The sequence below is a fragment of the Sorex araneus genome, chromosome 9, assembly GCF_027595985.1.
Source record: "Sorex araneus isolate mSorAra2 chromosome 9, mSorAra2.pri, whole genome shotgun sequence".
NCBI lineage: Eukaryota > Metazoa > Chordata > Mammalia > Eulipotyphla > Soricidae > Sorex > Sorex araneus.
The window spans coordinates 51,555,647-51,574,115 of record NC_073310.1 but is presented as its reverse complement, the minus strand read 5'-3'; the positions used below and the strand labels follow the sequence as shown (position 1 = coordinate 51,574,115).

The 18,469-nt window shown below is 42.6% G+C and overlaps 1 protein-coding gene across 5 annotated transcripts in view; it reads left to right on the top strand.

Annotated features, from left to right (window-relative positions):
• Positions 1 to 18,469, top strand: part of SVIL (supervillin) — a 233,216-nt gene that overhangs the window by 135,510 nt on the left and 79,237 nt on the right. For all 5 annotated transcript variants that reach the window (XM_055147550.1, XM_055147547.1, XM_055147549.1 and 2 more), the window contains exons 5-8: positions 3,036 to 3,118; positions 12,631 to 12,688; positions 12,784 to 12,935; positions 17,746 to 18,364. In XM_055147550.1, coding sequence (XP_055003525.1) covers positions 12,681 to 12,688; positions 12,784 to 12,935; positions 17,746 to 18,364 — 779 coding nt within the window. In that variant the 5' untranslated portion in view covers positions 3,036 to 3,118; positions 12,631 to 12,680. The remainder of the gene's footprint in view (positions 1 to 3,035; positions 3,119 to 12,630; positions 12,689 to 12,783; positions 12,936 to 17,745; positions 18,365 to 18,469) is intronic.

Genomic DNA, 18,469 nt, shown 5'->3' with positions numbered 1-18,469 from the left:
TATAGACATAATTTATTTCAGGGTGAATTCTAGTATATAGTGTATTTTATATAGTATATAGTATATAGTATATATTTTACATGTATGTATTTTATATAGTATACATTGTATTATATATGTATTAAGTATTATATTTGTATTAAGTATGTCTTATACATAGTACATATTGTATTATATAGCATTTATTATATTTTATAATATAATGGTATTTATAGTATTTAACTTATTCAACATATATTTATTGATTTTTAAAGCACCTAATTTTAAATAAAATAAGACACTGGTAATAAATGCTTCAAATAGAAATATTGAGTACACAAAGGAGGAAAGTCGCAAAGGTGTATATTATTGATTTGGTGCGTGATAGGAAAGGATCTGGCCAGAGACTTCCTCTCGAGGAAGTGACAGGGAACCTGAGCCCCAGGCCAGAAGCAAGAGTCCGAGTGAGTCTGAGATCCAGGAAGGAGCAGGGGACTGAGCAGAGGCAGCAGCCATCGTGTCTGGAAGTCATGAGAGGAAGCCTAAGTCTCTCCTAGTATTATCCTGGTTTTTCCACTGGGCTCTGACCAACTCAGAAGGCCAAACTTTCTGCTGGCGCAAGAACCATATGTCACTTTTTCGAGAAAGAAGCAGGAGTGTCTGGGGATGATTTGCGAGTCCAGTTCTAAAAACATTAATCAGAGTGTTTAACTCGGAGGCAATAGGTTAGTCTTCATTAGTGGCTTTAATGATCTTTTCCCTAAGCAGAGGAGAAATAGAAATTTATGAGTGGTTTATTTTTGGAAGTACAAGAGACGTGGATCCAATGCCCCCCAAAATTGAATTTTTCAGAGATTTATTTCATTTTCACATGAATTTTTCCCCTAAGGAGATCTTGGTGGCCCAAAGAAAACAGATCAGTATCAGGTGGTTTAAACAAATGTTTGAATAATAGTCCATTCAACTAGCATGCCATTCGTTAAGTAGACTACATTCCTGACGTCATTCAATTTTCAATTTATACTAAAATCATCCATTGGAACAAAAGACTTAAATGAATTGCGTCAGCATTATGGGACTGTGTTTAAGTCACTACTGATCCTTTTTCCAACTGAAGGTATCCTGGGATCTTTAGACCCCCGGGGGCTGCTTTATAAACCCTTATTCCCAAGCCCGTTTATTCAGTAATGGTAATTTCTGGTACTCGTTTAGCAACATGAGCCAGGCCACACTATTAGCAGTGACTAAGATTTCAGCTAAACTTGCTCTGAGGACACTGAAGTGGACACTTGCATGTTTGGGAGCATTTCCGCACACTTCCTAGAACTCTGATTGACAGCTGGAAGATAGACTATTCCAGTGTTTCACATCAGAAGCACTTTCTGACCTCTCTTCCACTTGTGTAGTCATGGATGCCCGCAGGTCCAGTGGACACTCAGGACTTAGTAAGTCTAACTTTCCCCAGTGTGTGTTTAGGGCCCTGTTTCCCCTTCATAGAGGTGGCCGTGGCATTGGAAATGTCAGCACCCTGTCTCCCTAGATTTCTCCAGACCAGTTCCTGGGTGCACTCCCCTTCCAACTTTAGCTTCACTCAGGCCTGTGGGGTAGCATGAAACTGACTGTATTGGGAATAAACACCCTGAGACAGACGCTTTGCAGGCAGGGAATATAAGCGAGGAGAAGGAGGGAATTCTCAAGCCTCCAGCCATCAGCATATCCCTGAAGAGTTCAAAGCTCAGGAGATGTGAGGTTCTTGTAAAGATAATCGAGGTGACACGTGGGATATACTTAGTGTACAAGAAAAATATCTAGTTCTAGCTCTATTCTTTTCTTCTTATCTGTTCTTCCCCTTTTTACTTTCTCTTTTCCCGTCAGACAAATTTTCAAGAACCTCTCAGACCTCTTCATCATGCCTTGGTTTCTTGGGTTTTTGGAGGCATTCATACTTTGACATCATTTCAACCCAGAAGGAACATTTGTCAATCACTTAGAAAAGTTGCTGATTTTCTTTTTCTAAATGGCAACATACAATGTGAACTATTTCCTGTTCCTTTTGTCTTTGAATTTGTCTTTTATTGAGGTATCAAAGCATGGCAAGGTTAAGTGAGTCCTGAGAAAAGGGGAGCTAGAGAAAAGATGGTCAGTCTGAACCAAGGTTCTCTGCTCTGGTTCAGCATGCTTCACCCCCTGACTCTTTGCCACCTGCCCCCTAAGATCACTGTCACTGTCATCCCTTTGCTCATCAATTTGTTCGAGCGGGCACCAGTAACGTCTTCTCATTGAGAGACTTATTGTTACTGTTTTTGGCATATCCAATACGCACGGGTAGCTTGCCAGGCTCTGCTGCGTGGGCTCGATACTCTTGGTAGCTTGCCGGGCTCTCCGAGAGGGGCGGAGGAATCGAACTCGGGTTAGCCGAGTAAAAGGTGAATGCCCAACCGCTGTGCTATCGCTCCAGTCCTCAAAGATACAGTCACGTATAACTACACTCACACACATAAAAAGTCATATTAATCTACATTAAAAAAAGAAAAAAGTTTAATGAAGTCTCCAAATTATAATTTCTCACTTGTCCTCTCCATGCCTACTTAACTGTACTGTCATACCATCATAGAACTTCAGAGGTCTTTTGCATTTTTTCTATGTTTTGATTTTTGTTGACTCTGCACAACACCAGAGACTATAAGACCAAGCTCCTGGGAGCCAAGCAGCCGCATGACATTTTATAGCCTAGTTCTCCCTCTGGTAAAACCTGGCAAGCTACTGAGAGTTTCCTGCCCACATGGGAGAGCCTCAAAAACTCCCTGTGGCATATTCATATGCCAAAACCAGTAATAATGATGGGTCTTATTATCCTGACCCTGAAAGAGCCTCCAATGCAGCACCATTTGGAAGGAAGAGTAAAGAGAGGCTGCTAAAATCTCAGTGCCAGGACGAATGGAGACGTTACTGAGACCACTCGAGAAAATTGACAATTAACGGGATGCTGCTGCTGCTGCTGCTGCTGATGATGATGATGATATGCACACTTTACTAATGAAAAAAATTATTTTTAGATTTCAGAAAAGGTTCTTGCCTGAAGATAAAAAAGAAGTTGCTAACCACATAAAAGTTGTACCTTCAACTTCATTTCCTAACGGTAAGTCTTTTCCTCAGTGATTAACTAGAGTCCCGGGCAGATGGGCAGGTAAGTATTGAATTCATCTGATTTTCATTGAGGACTCTTTTCTCAGTCTCTGAGCTTGTGCAACTTTGTATGTCACAAAATTTAAAGCCATGTACATTTAAAACCTTCCCTTCCCTTGTCTTGTTACTCTTTACATACTACAGATAATTGGCAATATCTGTGTTTGTTCTTCTGCCTCTTACTTTCTTACCCTGATATTTTCTAATTATCCTAGAGTGTAGAAATGAGAATGCCAAGGAAGGAGAAGTGTGTACAGGGTGTTTGCAGGATGTGTGCTGGGGTGTGGGAGGGGAGGTTAGGGGTACGGGTTGGGGGAGGCAGACTGGCTATTAGGACATTGGTCAATGGTCATGTCTGTGGTCTAAGGCTGAGGTAACTACATACGTCAAAATCTTAAGAGTTGGTTTGGGATAATAGTTCGATAGGTAGGATACTTGCTTTATACACAGACGACCCAGGTCAACCTCAGATGTGGTCCCCTGACCCACCAGGAGTGATCCCTAAGAGCAGAGCCAGGAGTAAGCCCTGAGCACAGCTGGATGTGGCACAGAAACAAAACAAAACAAAAACCCCTAAAGACAATACCAGTTTAAACAATCAACCTTAACTATAATAAGCAAACTTTTAAAAAACTAAGTTTGCTGAGGCGGTAAGTGCGGAGAGGGAAGGAACTTTAGGTTATTGGTAGAGGGATTCTGATCCAGGTAGTAGGTTTGGAGTTGGAACATTGAATGCCCAAAACTCTTATTATTGAAAACTTTATAAATCACAGTGCTCAGATTAAAAAAACTAATAAGAACAGATGCATTTAATAGCTAGTTTTATTAGAAAAGTTATCATATTGTCATAAAAGTATTTTCATAACTAAAAGGCGACCAGATTTATATTGCTAAACTCATAAGATTTTTGTTTCAAACCTACTTTATAAAGTGTCAGAGCTGGGGTATAGCTCAGGGGTGGAGCACACTCCTGGGTTTGATCTAAAAAGCAAGTGCCTTGCATGCCTGAGATTCAGCCTCCCCAACACACACACACACACACACACACACACACACACACACACACACACACACACTTGTTGTTACGGTTTGGGGCATATTGAATACACCACAGGTAGCTTGCCAGGCTCTGCCATGCGGGCGGGATACTCTTGGTAGCTTGCCGGGCTCTCCGAGAGGGACGGAGCAGCAACCTGCATGGAATTGTAGGATATCATTTTAAATGAAAGTCGGAGGGAGAAGAGCAAATACTAGATATCACTCATATGTAGTATAGAGAGAAACAAAACAGGTGAATGGACAGACTCCCAACTATGAAAAACTTTTTGCCCTAGATTTTAAAACTCAGATTACCTAGCAAGGCAGGGTAGTGGAATGGGGATGGGAGGGATGAAGAAATGGACTGGAAATAAGAATATTGGTGTAAGGTCTTAGGCATTTTGGTGGTGGTGAGATGTGGTAGTTTTGTACATCAAAACCATAATTGTTAGGGTCAGAGCAATACTATAAAAGGTAAGGTTCTCACCATGCAAGTGGGAAACCCACATTCCGTCCCTGGCACCCCATACGGTCCCCCGAGCCCCGCCAGGAGTGATCCCTGAGTACAGGGCCAGGAGAAGCCTTGAGCACTGCCAGGTATGTCCAAAAATAACTGGAAAAAATTAATGTTAACACTATTGTAGTTATCTGACTTAAACAATCATAAATTTTTAATAAAAAGAACCCCAGACTTTTTAGTCATCATTTCTATCTCACTTCCACAGTTTTTTATTGTTGTTTTTTTGCTTTTTTTATAAGCAAGTTTTTTTATAAGCAAGTTTTATGACTTCATCTCTCTTAACAGCTGCATAGTATTCCATTGTTGTTTTATCATTGTGTGATTGTAACCCAAACATGGAAGCTTGTAACTATCTCAAGGTAATTCAATAAAATAAAATTAAAAAAAGAATATTCTAGTTCCACTGTGTTCTTAAACTGTCAGATGCAGGCAGGGAGAGGGGTGTTCTTATAATCTTTCATCACTTACATTTCTCAGGAAGATTCTGCTGTATTCAGTTTTGAAGACTGAAGCCAATGATAATTTTATCAAATAACTTGGTTTTCAGAAGTTGGCGAAGTAAAGTGTTTCCCAAGAAAAGCATGTGGCATATAAAATTGTGCTGAATTTACGAATTTTTCCAAGAATGCTAGTCAGTTAAATTACTTTATAAGTTATTATAACCCTCATGTTAAGTCCTCTTAAATTGGAAGATACCCAGTGCATTTCATCAGAAGTAACTGAAGAAAGGAGTCGGAGCCACAGTACAGGAGCTAGGGCAACTGCCTTGCACACAGCTGAATCAGGTTCAATTCCCGGCATCCTACATGGTCCCTCAAGCACTGCCAGGAGTAATTTCTGAGTTCAAAATCAGGAGTAACCCCTGAGCATTGCCAGGTGTGGCCCCAAAACAAAATGAAACAAAAAAAAAGAAAGAAAAACTGAAGAAATAGATCCTAGAATTCATATTGCCTCAGGTGAACTATTCAGAATTATTCAGAATTGCTCAAAGAAGGATTCCTTCCTTCTTTGGAGTGGAGTGAAGTGATAGCACAGCGGGTAGGGTGTTTGCCTTGCACACGGCCAACCCAGATTCGATTCCTCTGTCCCTCCCGGAGAGCCTGGCAAGCTACCAAGGCAGAGCCTGACAAGCTACCTATGGTATATTCAATATGCCAAAAACAGTAACAAGTCTCACAATGGAGACATTACTGGTGCCCGATCGAGCAAATCAATGAACAATGAGGCGCCAGTGCTACAGTACTACTCAAAGAAGAGCAGTAGACCGAGAGAACAGGAATAATAAGAAATGATATCCTGGACATACAACTCAATGTATTTAAAAGAAAAGTAAAAAATACATTAAAAAGGTTAAATTCTTCTTTATATTTTTGTTGTATGATGACTAGGAATATTACTTTCTTGAGTCATTTATATATTGTACTTCTTTTGACCAGAACATACAATCAACTGAATTATGGCTGTTGAATCCAATTTTCATTTGTCTGTTTGTTTGTTTGGGGGCCACACCTAGTGGTGCTCTGGTCTTACTCCTGGCAGTCACTCCTGTCGAGTTCAGAAGACCATATAGGATGCTAGAGATCAAACATTGAGGTCAGCCACATTCAAGGCAAGCACCCTACATGCTGTACTATCCCTCTTGCCTGTATTGAATTTTTAAAAATTGATATTTCTTCCCCTCTCGGAGAGCCTGGCAAGCTACCGAGTGTATTGCACCCGCTTGGTAGAACCTGGCAAGCTACCCATGGCATATTGGATATGCCAAAAACAGTAACAATAAGTCTCACAAAGAGACGTGACTGGTGCCCGCTCGAACAAATCGATGAGCAACAGGATGACAGTAACAGTGACAGTGACAGTGATATTTCTTACTTTTTAGGAAACACATTTAAGAATGTAGAGGACAAGAGTATTGTGCAGCAATAAAACAATCCAGAAAAATAAATATACAAATAATCATGTATATAGAAGCATACATGTGAAAATAGAACAGAGGGATAAAATAAACCAAATATAGAAAAATTTTAAACTATTATGAAGCACATGCTAAAATCAACACTTTTCTATTAGCTTGAAATTATATAAAAATTTTAGTGGAAAGAAATCATCTTTTGGCTAATTATAAATAATAATAAGCTATGTTCAGGTTTATTATTGCATTAATAGCATGGGTTAATCAGAAGAAAACTGTGGTTAGTCTGTAGACTGAAATAGTATTTATGATATTGATTTCATAGCATAAGTATCTTCTATGATTTTTTAGCATCAACTACTTCTTAATAATTTTAATAAACCCAGTCAAAAATTTAACTGACAGACCCCATGAGATTACATTTTGAAGTGAGGTTTTTTTTTTTTTAATTTATTTTGCTTTTTGGGTCACACTTGGCAATGCTCAGGGATTGCTCCTGCTCTGCACTCAGGAATTACTCCTGGCAGTGCTCACGGGACCATATGGGATGCTGGAAATCAAACCAGGTTGGCCACATGCAAGGCAAATGCCCTACCTGCTGTACTATTGCTCCAGCCCCAGTGAGGTGTTTTTAATTCCAGGAAAAGTACAGCAATTTGAATGAACACCATCTTCCTACACAATTGAGTTTTTACTTCAAGATAGATGAAATTCAGTGATGATGTGACATATGTGTTTACTAATTTTCCTTTTAAATTAAAAACAGGGAAAGGAGGTCAATCAAAAAATGTTTACTATTTCTTTTTCTTGTCCACATTTTTTGCCTTTCATAATCTCAGGTTTATAGAATTAAGGCAAAAAGTTGGTCACTTAAAAATATATTTCTGGATTGGAAAGATAGGCCATTTGTCTTGCACACAGCTGACCTGGGCTTGATGCTTGGTGAACTATATGGCCCCTCAAGACTCACCAGGAGTGATTCTGACTCCTGAGTGAAGAGCCAGGAGTAAGCCTAGAGCATAGCCAGATGAAACTCCCAAACAAATCAGTCCGTAAGAACGGTACTGAAAATATCTTTCTTAGAAACAGTAGGCTGAGACATCTTTACCTTTTCCTTTTCAATTCAGGGTCACTAGAAAATGTCACTAACATGATATATAGTTCAGTTCAGTTTTGGTCTTGATTTAAGACCTCCCTTCATTCCCTTAATAAATAGACAGGACCAAGATTAGGAGGCTTTAGGCTTGAAAGAGTTTTAACTTGGGGAATCCAGGCTTGATTATAGAAGAGGCTGTGAGGGACCTGGGGTCCCTGTCCCTGGCATTTCCTAGGGCATATATGGTAAGGACAGAGGTAACCCCAGTCTTTGTGCTTAGATCAGTGTTTCTCAGACTGGGACAGCTTATCCCAGAGAGACGCTTTGGAAAACAGGAGCATTTTTCTGTCACAGCAACCAAAGATGTTTTGACCTTTGGTATGAGAGTCAGAGGGGCCAACCACTGGGCAGTGCCAAGCAACCAGCAAAACTGTTTCATCAAGTGATCTTGGCTGTGTTCCAGAATAGCATCTGGAATCTTCCACCTGATAGAGGTGTACCCGAGTGTCTGCCAGTTGCTTCCCTAAGACATCTCACCCCCCACACTGAACGGTTACCAGATGCCCTGTTCATTGGTGGCTTGATCATTCTGCCTTGTCTACAAAGGAACACAGATCATATGGAGAGTAAGTTCACTTGACTCAGGAGAGTTTTGACTTGGAATCTCACTGCCTCCAGTTTCCTGGGTTCCAGTTCTTGTAATCTGACCAAAGTCTGACCCACTCTCTTCTATTATGACCTTTGTCCTTTTAGAATATTGAAATTGGGCCTTAATGACAATAGCCGAAGTATCATTTTCTGGTGAATAGGGCTTTGGCACAGTCTCAAAATTAGTTGATATTTCTGACTAGAAGATGGAAAATAGAGAATGTCAGGGAGCCACTTTGTGCTTAGGGTTTTTTTCACCTCTAATGCTGGAATTTTTTAATGTCTTCAGCTGCATAATTTATGAAGAAAAATGAAAATTTAATGAAAGTGATTTTTAGTCTCAAATTAGTATCCCCCAAAAAACATACCTCAGAGTTTTCCCAGTGGAAGTTACATGCCGCTTTGTGTGTGTGTTATAGGAATATTTTTCTGCTTACCCATCTGCTTACTTCATCATCTAAATGATGATAACAAATATCATAGACTGTATGGCTCATAAGATTGTTCTCCTCGGGGGCTGGAGCAATAGCACAGCGGGTAGGGCATTTGCCTTGCACGCGGCCAACCCAGGTTCGATTCCCAGCATCCCATATGGTCCCCTGTGCACCGCCAGGGTGATTCCTGAGTGCAGAGCCAGGAAGAAACCCCTGTGCATTGCCGGGTGTGACCCAAAAAGAAAAGAAAAAAAAAAAAGATTGTTCTCCTCAAACAAGCAGATGGACTGAGTAATGTATAAATGACCAACTTCCCTTACCTCGTGAAAAGAGCTGAGAAGCTCTATGGGAGGGCAGTAATGTTGCTCAGTGGTATGCCACCTGCCTTGCTTGTGGGAGGCCTAGTTCTAAGGCCCTCATCTGGGTTCATTTGATCAATCCTCAGTACTAAAAATGATAAAAAGTTTAAATATACAGCTCTATGGGGATTCTTATTTTAACTTTTTTTTATTAAGATACCATGATTTGGGGCTGAAGCGATAACACAGCGGGTAGGGTGTTTGCTTTGCACGCAGCCAACCTGGGTTCGATCCCCAGCATCCCATATGGTCCCCTGAGCACCGCCAGGAGTTAATTCCTGAGTGCAGAGCCAGGAGTAACCCCTGTGCATCACCAGGTGTAACCCAAAAAGCCAAAATAAAAAAAGGTACCATGATTTATAGTTGTTTATTGTTCCAGCACCAGACCCATGACCAGTGTCAACTTCCCTCCACCAGTGTCCCCAGGTTCCTTCCCACCCTCACACCCTAGCCTCCTTGACAGATACTTTTTTAAAGTTTCGTTGTAATTTGCATCTTCTGCTTTCCTTGTTACTGACTGTGGTTTGGATATATAATTCTATCGCACCTCTGCACCCTAATATACCTGAGGCTCTTGACCCCCTATCCCCATTACATCCCATCTGCTTCTTTTTTCTACACCCCCCCTTCACTTTCTTCCCTTTCTGTCCTTCTCTTTCCTATATTCTGGAGTCAGGTGTGGTTGAGTTCCCATGCCCCCCATCCCCCGCCTTGTATTTTCTCATCCAGTTACTCTGTATACCACAAATAAGTGAGAGCATCCTGTGTTTGTCCTTTTTCTGGATAGTCCCAATTACATGAGCACCTCATTCCCTAAGCTTCCACCTCCTAATACTGTCACTTTGGAGGTGAGGATATCAGAGTAAGAATTTGGGGGTGAACTGAGTATGTGGTTCAGGAGTCGACAAATACCTGGCATGTGCAAGATACAGAGTTTGACCCCCACACTGTATGAGAAGGTATGGTCCAGGTGGCTCCCAGCACCTCCGGGCCTGAGCTACACTGCAGAGCTGGCCCTGGGCATTGAACCGAGTATTGCCAAGAGTGGTACCTCGGCCCCATGGGCACTGCCCACCCCTCACCCCCAAAAGACAAAGCATTTTGGAAAGACATGATTTAGATCAGAGGACCAAATAATTTTGAAATAATTTTGGATGAGAAAAACAGCTCATTATGCTTGCCAGAACCCTATCAAACCATTCTGCTTCTCGGGATCTGAGGCACTCCTTTCAGAGGGCTTGGGGTTGGGCTGCAATCACCTTTTGAGTAGCCTTATGAAAAACAAGGCTCCATTCTCTTCTTTGGGGTTGACATAATATAATTAATGTTTGGATTTTTATATCATCCTTGAAAATACTTTTAAGATGTATATTACCTCCCATTGAAGTTTCATCACCATCACACATAATAGCTAATATGTTAACAGGTCAGCTCTTAGTGGCCCAAAGGTGGCAAACAGGACGAGGCACTGTCTTTTCCTGGCCGTCATCCCTGGCTGGGAGCAGGCTGCGCTCTGAAGAGCAAGTGCACCTCTGCCTTCCACCACCCTGTTCCTGGAAAAGCCAATGGGGAAAGCCACATTTTTGAAGATAGCTATGGTTTATTTTTGTTTTTGTTTTTCTGTTGTTGTTGTTGTTGTTGTTAGTTGTTATTTTGGGGCCACACCCAGTGATGCTCAGGGGCTATTCCTGGCTCTGAAGTCAGACGTTACTCCTGATGGTATCAGGGGACCATATCGGATGCCAAAGATTAAACTTGGGTTGGTCACTTGCAAGGCAAATGTCCTACCCATTGTACTATTGCTCCAGCCCAAACTTAGGTTTGTTGTTGTTGTTGTTAGGGCTGGAGCGATAGCACAGCGGTTGGGCTTTCACCTTTCATGAGGCCTACCGGTGTTCAATTCCTCCGCCCCTCTTGGAGAGCCCGGCAAGCTACCAAGAGTATGGAGCCCGCACGGCAGAGCCTGACAAGCTACCCATGCGTATTGGATATGCCAAAAACAATAACAATAAGTCTCGCAATGAGAGGCGTTACTGGTGCCCGCTCGAACAAATCAATGAGCAACGGGATGACAGTGACAGTGACAGTTGTTGTTGTTGTTATTGTTTTTTAACCTTCGAGTCATACCCAGAGATTCTCAGGGACCACTCCTGACTCTGCACTCAGGAATTACTTCTGGTGGTGCTCAGGGGACTAAATGGGATGCTGGGGATTGAACATGCATCGGCCACATGCAGGGCAAGCGTCCTACCTATTGAACTATCTCTCCAGCCCCTGAAGATAGCTGTGTTTTAACATAAGTCAATCCTACTAAAATTTCAACGTAACTCTCACAAAAACATGGCTAACATCACTGAGTATAATTAGGAGACAATATGAAGGCCGTGGGTGTGATTCACAATCATTTCTCAAAGTGACCACTTTAAAAAAAAATGAAAGGCTATCTGAAGCCATGGACAATGAAAAGCCAAGTATTCACAACCACTTCTTTGAATTTCTTCTTTGACTCAGCCTGTCACAAAATATGTGCAGGGCCTGGGGCTGTGAGTGATCCACGCTTTCTCCCAGCACTCAATGGGAAGCACTCAGAAGAGGCTGATGAATTCACGTGACCAAGGAGGCCACAAAAAGACAGACCTTTATTCTCTACCAAATTTGGCTGTTTCCCCCAAAGCAGCAATTGTTTCGCATCTCTGCAGGATCCTTGTAGTCAGGATCATATGAGACTGCACACTCTCCCCAGAAGCATTTTCCTGGTCATCTAGCATTACCAGGAAAGGCAGGGGAATGACTCTCGCCATCATCCATCTAAATGAGAGCACGGAAGCCAAAGTTAGCATTTTCTTTCAGAGCGAGCCCATCAAGGGAGGCTTGGGAACTACAACCATGGTTAACTGAGGCCTGCGTGCTACAGTCGGGACAGGAGGAAACACAATCAGGGCATTAGAGCTATTTACAGGTTAAATGATACCATGAAACAGGAGTAGCATGAATTCATTACAACACGCTACAGAAGTAGCGTGTTGGTAGTTTGCTGGTGGGTCTGTTGGGGTTCCCAATGCCAGTCTTTACATAAGTAGATGCTGGAGGTTTTCTGTATAAAAAGGATAGCATGTTGAATTACTGAAATGTAATAAAATTTTTAAATGATTAGGTTAAAACATCTCAGCTTTTCTTTAGTGAAATAGAACTCATTACTATCACTATCTTTGATGCTTGTGGTTTTACTTTTTAGGGTGTGTGTGTGTGTGTGTGTGTGTGTGTGTGTGTGTGTGTGTGTGTGTGTGCGCGCGCATGCGTGCGTGCACAAACAGAACTGTGTCAGTTTTGTATCTTGCTGTTGGGTGGGAACCAAGGACCAAAATCTGAGTGAAATAAACTCTGCTGCCTTGTGGATAAAGTGAATGCATCACTACTAAATACCCGACTGTCTTATTCTCTTTTGTGTGCTGCTTCAGTTTCAGAATTAAGAAAGTTCTTTGAACCAAAGACAAAAGAATATCCAGCCATGAAAAGGTAAGCCGTTGATGCTATATACTCAAGTAGTCGAAGGGCTTGGCAGAGCAGCCCGTGCACTTTGCTCACTGTGCCATTTTCCGTGTCTTGCACAGAAAAGAGAGAATTGCCAGGAGGCTGGAAGGAATTGAAAGTGACGCACAGCCCATCCTCCTGCAGAGCTGCACGGGGCTGGTGACTCACCGCCTGCTAGAGGAAGACAAGCCCCGGTATATGCGTGCCTCCGACCCAGCCAGCCCGCACATTGGTGAGCAGAAGTGCTACGGCAGGGCCCTGCAGCCTGTCGTGGTGTGGAGAGCAAACTGCACAGAGATAATTAATACTCACAGAATAGGAGCATTTGTTTAAAACCTCAACACCCATCAGCCACGCCCTGCTTGCCAGTGGTCTCACACCCGTTTAGAAAGCAGTCCCCTTCTGAGAAAGAGAACAGGGGTTACGGTGCTTCCTTTGCTTAAGGCCAACACCAGTTCAATCCCTGTTAATGCAGATGGTCCCCCAGGCACTGCTAGGAGTGATTAGTGCACAGGGAGCCAGGAACTAGCCCTAAAATATTGCTGGATGTCGTCCCCAGACCAAGAAAGAAAAAAAGATAAAAGAGGCAGAAGAAACAGCAAACAAGGATCAAGTCTAGGTCACCCTCCTTTTGAGTCTGAAGGGACCTTTCAGGCAGACACTTTATTAGTACTGGTTAACTTATTAGTGTGGGTCAGATCATTCCAGACTGCCGAATAGGTTACATTTCTAAGAGAAGCTTAAACTAAATTATTAGGTATCAAGCCTGTTTGGTGATTCAGGTCTTAGGGTAAGTAGCACTATTTGGTGCCTTAGTTTTCACAGGGACGGCTCTGCCCTCTTCATGAGGTTTAAACAGCATGCCCAGGCTTCCCGGCAGTGAGCTGGTTTAAACTCCTTCAGTATATTTGTCATTTAAAATTAATGGCCTATTTCTTACTAGATCATGTGTCAATATGACTGTGTTTCTTAGTCTACGAGTCATTGTTCTGGGCATCAGATACTCAGATTGACCTTGGGAGGGTGTGGGATCCAGGATTTCACTTCCTGTCCCCTCCTCTGCCTCTAGCTTTCTGCACTGCAGCTTTTTAGAGCTGGTGCTTATTTATTTGATCTATTTTATCTACCTTATCTCTCTCAGGGTGTATTTTTCTGAGAGGGTTGTTGATCTCACTTGGGAAAAGATCAGTTGATTTGTTTCTACAGATTCTGATCTTCTATTGCCAGGAAAATAAAAAACTCAGATGGTTTTTTTGAGTTACATACATGGAGAAAAATGACTTATAAATAAGTGGTAATAGATGATGTACCAGATTTGTAACCAGAAATAAATCCTAGTGTATATAAAATGTTGATGTATTATATCAACAATACTAGGTTAGTGAGGAAAGGAAGAATTTTGTCACAAAATAGAAGTGGGCCAGGGAAGGAGATAATTTCTCTCTTTCATCACCCCAAATTATCTCCAAGTCACCATGAATTTTTAAAATAATTAGAAATATGAAGACACAGGTTAAAGTTTTTCATTCAGGTTGAATGGAAAAGAACTTTCATATCAGATATAAATGACCCTGTGAGTTGACAAGTAAATAACAAATAGCATTTGTACTTTGAGAATCTTACACAAGAACTTCACAGAAATTAAGATAAAGGATTTCAATCTCTATGAAAGTTGACACAAAGCAATAAAAATGATTTTATGATTATATTAATATAGAATGGACTGGAGCAATAGCACAGCAGGTGGGGCTTTTGCCTTGCACGCAGCTGACCCGGGTTCAATTCCTCCATCCCTCTCGGAGAGCCTGGCAAGCTATCAAGAGTATCCCGCCTGCATGGCAGAGCCTGGAAAGCTACCTGTGGTATATTCGATATGCCAAAAACAGTAACAAGTCTCACAATGGAGATGTTACTGGTGCCCTCTCGAGCAAATCGATGAGCAATGGGATGACAGGGACAGTGATACAGTGAACAAAATGATGCGTTCAAAGTAAACTTTCCAACTATAGGAAAAGGTTTTATATAAAATATTAATAAATTTTACATGCATTATTGTATCAAAAAGAAGAAATTTGTTATATAAAATATTAAAAGCGTATAAAGGAGTGTTTGTCAAATGATCACTTTGTTGTCATAAGGTAGTAATTGTGGTGATTTACCTGACTGGTTTTTGTTTTGTTTTTTAATTTATTTTTGGGTAACATCCAATGATGCTCAGGGATTCCTCTTGGCTCTGCACTCAGGAATCACTCCTCGGGATGCTCTGGGGACCATGTGGGATGTGGGGAAATCAAACCTAGGTTAGCTTTTGCAAGGCAAACGGCCTACCCACTGGACTTTCCCTCTGCCCCCCACCCCTAACTGTAGTTTTTTGGTTTTGTTCTTTTTTTTTTGGTTTTTGGGTCACACTCGGCGATGCACAGGGGTTACTCCTGGCTCTGCACTCAGGAATTACTCCTGGCCATGCTCAGGGGACCATGTGGGATGCTGGGAATCGAACCCGGGTCGGCCACGTGCAAGGCAAATGCCCTACCCGCTGTGCTATCACTACAGCCCCATCCTAACTGTAGTTTTATGTTAAACATCATCCACATGTAGTTTGTGTGCTTCAGTGAGGACAAAACTCACTTCTGTTAGAGCAGTGAAGTAAAAACAAATTTTATTTGGAGGCTTTTATGAAGGGAACAGAGGAAGAGCAAAGGAAGAGAGAGTAACATGCTCAAGAGAGGACACTGGCTTCTCCAGAGATGGAGAGAGCGTCAGTACACATCTCAAGAGAGAGATGGGGTGACACATGTTTCTCGGGCACCATATGTGCTTGGCCACGTGGGCACAAGTAGCATATGGGCTCAGCCAGCATGCACCCTTCCTTTGTTCAAGGTGGCTTTTATAGTGTTTTTTCCTCAAGCTTCCCCACTTGGGGTTTCTACGTAAGAGTCCGTTGCCAAGGGGAGAGTTGGGAGTAGTCCATGATCCTCTTTGAAATTCCTTTCGTGGCCTTTGTTTCTGCTGGAGCTTCTCTGAGGGGGTCCAACCTTCCCTGGGTCTCTTGGTGCCAGGTAAAGGTCTTATCAGGTCCTAGTTGCTTAGCCACAAGGTGAGTCCTGATGACCTTAGGGCTAGGTGGTTTTATTACTCCCCAGGAATTCCACTGCCACAGGGACCTGTCCCTAATCCACCTGCCTACATCAGGAGTAACCTCTGAGTACAATCAAATATGGCTCCAAATCAATTTAAAAAAAAAAAGATTTTGTTAGGCCAGAGTGATAGTACAGTGGGTAGGGCATTTGCTTTGCATGTAGCCAACCTGGGTTCTATCCCCTGAATTCCATATGTTCTCCCCAAGCACTGCTGAAGTAATTTCTGAGTATAGAACCAGGAAAGTGACTCCTGAGCATCACTGGGTGTGACCCAAAAAGCCCCCCCAATTTTTTTTTTGTTCCATTCAATTACATTTCTTAGCCAGAGATATAGCATAGGGATTAAAGCACTTGCTTTGCATGCAACCAGTCCCAGTTTGATTCCTGGCCCTTCATATGATCTCCAGGATCCTACCAAGATCCTACCCTTAGCTCTGCTGGACATGGCCCAAAAAAAGAAAATTAAAAATTAAAAAATTCTGTAATGTTTCCATTGATAACTGTATCTTTTGCGTAAATAAATTATTTCTCATTTTGCAAAAATTAAAATTTATTTTCTCATTGATAATAACATCAAAACTTTACAAATGAAAAGATGTATATATTTATTTTAATTATTGATTAAGTGTTAGAAATATTTTATAGAAATTGTCTGCATTCGCACTGTTTACAATAGGCAGAATCTGGAAAAAACCCGAGTGCCCTAGAACAGATGACTGGTTGAAGAAACTCTGGTACATATATACAATGGAATACTATGCAGCTGTTAGAAAAAATGAGGTCATGACGTTTGCATATAAGTGGATCTACATGGAAAGTATCATGCTAAGTGAAATGAGTCAGAAAGAGAGAGACAGACATAGAAAGATTGCACTCATCTGTGGAATATAGAATAATAGACTATAAGACGAACACCCAAGAATAGTAGAAATAAGTACCAGGAGGTTGTCACCATGGCTTGGAGGCTGTTCTCTCATCCTGGGCAACTCAGAGAAGGGAACAGCAAGTAAAATGTGGTTGTTGGTCATGTGGGGGAAAGATGATGCGGGCCAAATATAGACTAGAGACTGAACGCAATGGCCACTCAACACCTTTATTGCAAACCACAACACCTAATCAGAGAGAGAGAACAAAAGGGAATACCCTGCCATAGTGGCAGTGTGGGGTGGGGGGAGACGGGACTGGGAAGGGGGGGTGGGATGTTGGGTTTACTGGTGGTGGAGAATGGGCACTGGTGAAGGGATGGGTTATCAAACTTTGTAAGGGAGAAACATGAGCACAAAAATGTATAAATCTGTAACTGTACCCTCACGTTGACTCACTAATTAAAAATAAACTATAAAAAAAAAATAAAAAAAAAATAAAAAAAAAAAGAAATTGTCTGCATTCTTGATAACAATAAAATTAGACAAACTCAAAAAAAAAACTCACTTCTGTTTAAAAAACAAAAAAAAAGCAAACACCAAAAGACCCTGGTGAATATTAATAGGGTCCATTATCATCATGGTTACTGTCAGACCCTGTGAAGCCACAATGTGTCACTTGTCAAATTACAGCAGCTCAGTTCTCTGCTGTCTTTTCTTGGAGGCTCTGAATGTGTCATCTGGCCTCGTGCATGAAATAGTAAACTCAAAAACAGTAGATGCATAAGGGAATGCGGGTACTGAGCAAGGATGGAAGAGCTCCCGGATGTGAGAGACTGAACTGTGGTTCATATAGCATTGGGGGGGGGGGGTGCTCAAAGAGCAGGGTCAGGCTTTCTCTGCCTCAGCCTCCCAGGTCAATCCCTGACCTCCCCTCCAGCTCCTTCCAGGAGTCTGAGTGTGTAATAGTCCAGCCCAGAAAGCTCTGAATGTGTCATTCACCATCACCTGTCTGTAATATGCTCTCCTGTCCCTGCAGGCCGAGCCAATGAAGAAGAGAACACGTCTGAATCTTCCACAGAGCAGCAGACTCGCTCCCAGCCCTGTGCAGAGACCCCGGGCGTCCAGGGGGACTCCTACAGTTCGGGTCCCATGGACCCCCAAGGGCTGGAGTCCAAAGCGGAAAGGATCGCGAGGTACAAAGCCGAGAGGAGACGGCAGCTGGCGGAGAAATACGGGATTTCTCTGGATTCCGAAGTGGACTCCGACACTCCCTACCGCTACAGCAAGGCCAGGAAGGACCCCGATGCCACCGACAAGAGGGCAGGCCGAGGAGACAAATGGGATGAGTCTGGCAAGGAGTCCAGCCCTGCCTACCCCAGGACGGAGATCGTGGGCTTCAGGACCTATGTGCCTGAGTCCAAGGACTACCGTGTTTCCGACGCAGAGATGCTGCTCAACGTGGAAAACCAGAGGCGGGATGGACAGCTGAGCGCCGCTGCCGGGGAGACGTCCGCGGGCTTCCTGCTGTCCGCGGGAGACAGCGGCCTCGGAGAAGCGCCCAGGTCGCTGAAGCCCATGGCCAGTGTGACCCTGGCCTCCCTGAGCCATGGCACTGGGGACCGGGACCCGCCCTTCCCTGCCCAGGGTCGATCCAGGTAAGACCCGCGATTGCGCCCACGCCCACTCTCCCCTCTGCCTCCCAATTTTTTATGATTTAGTTTATTTTCCAGAATGGGGTATGTGGAGGGGGGTTGTGGGCA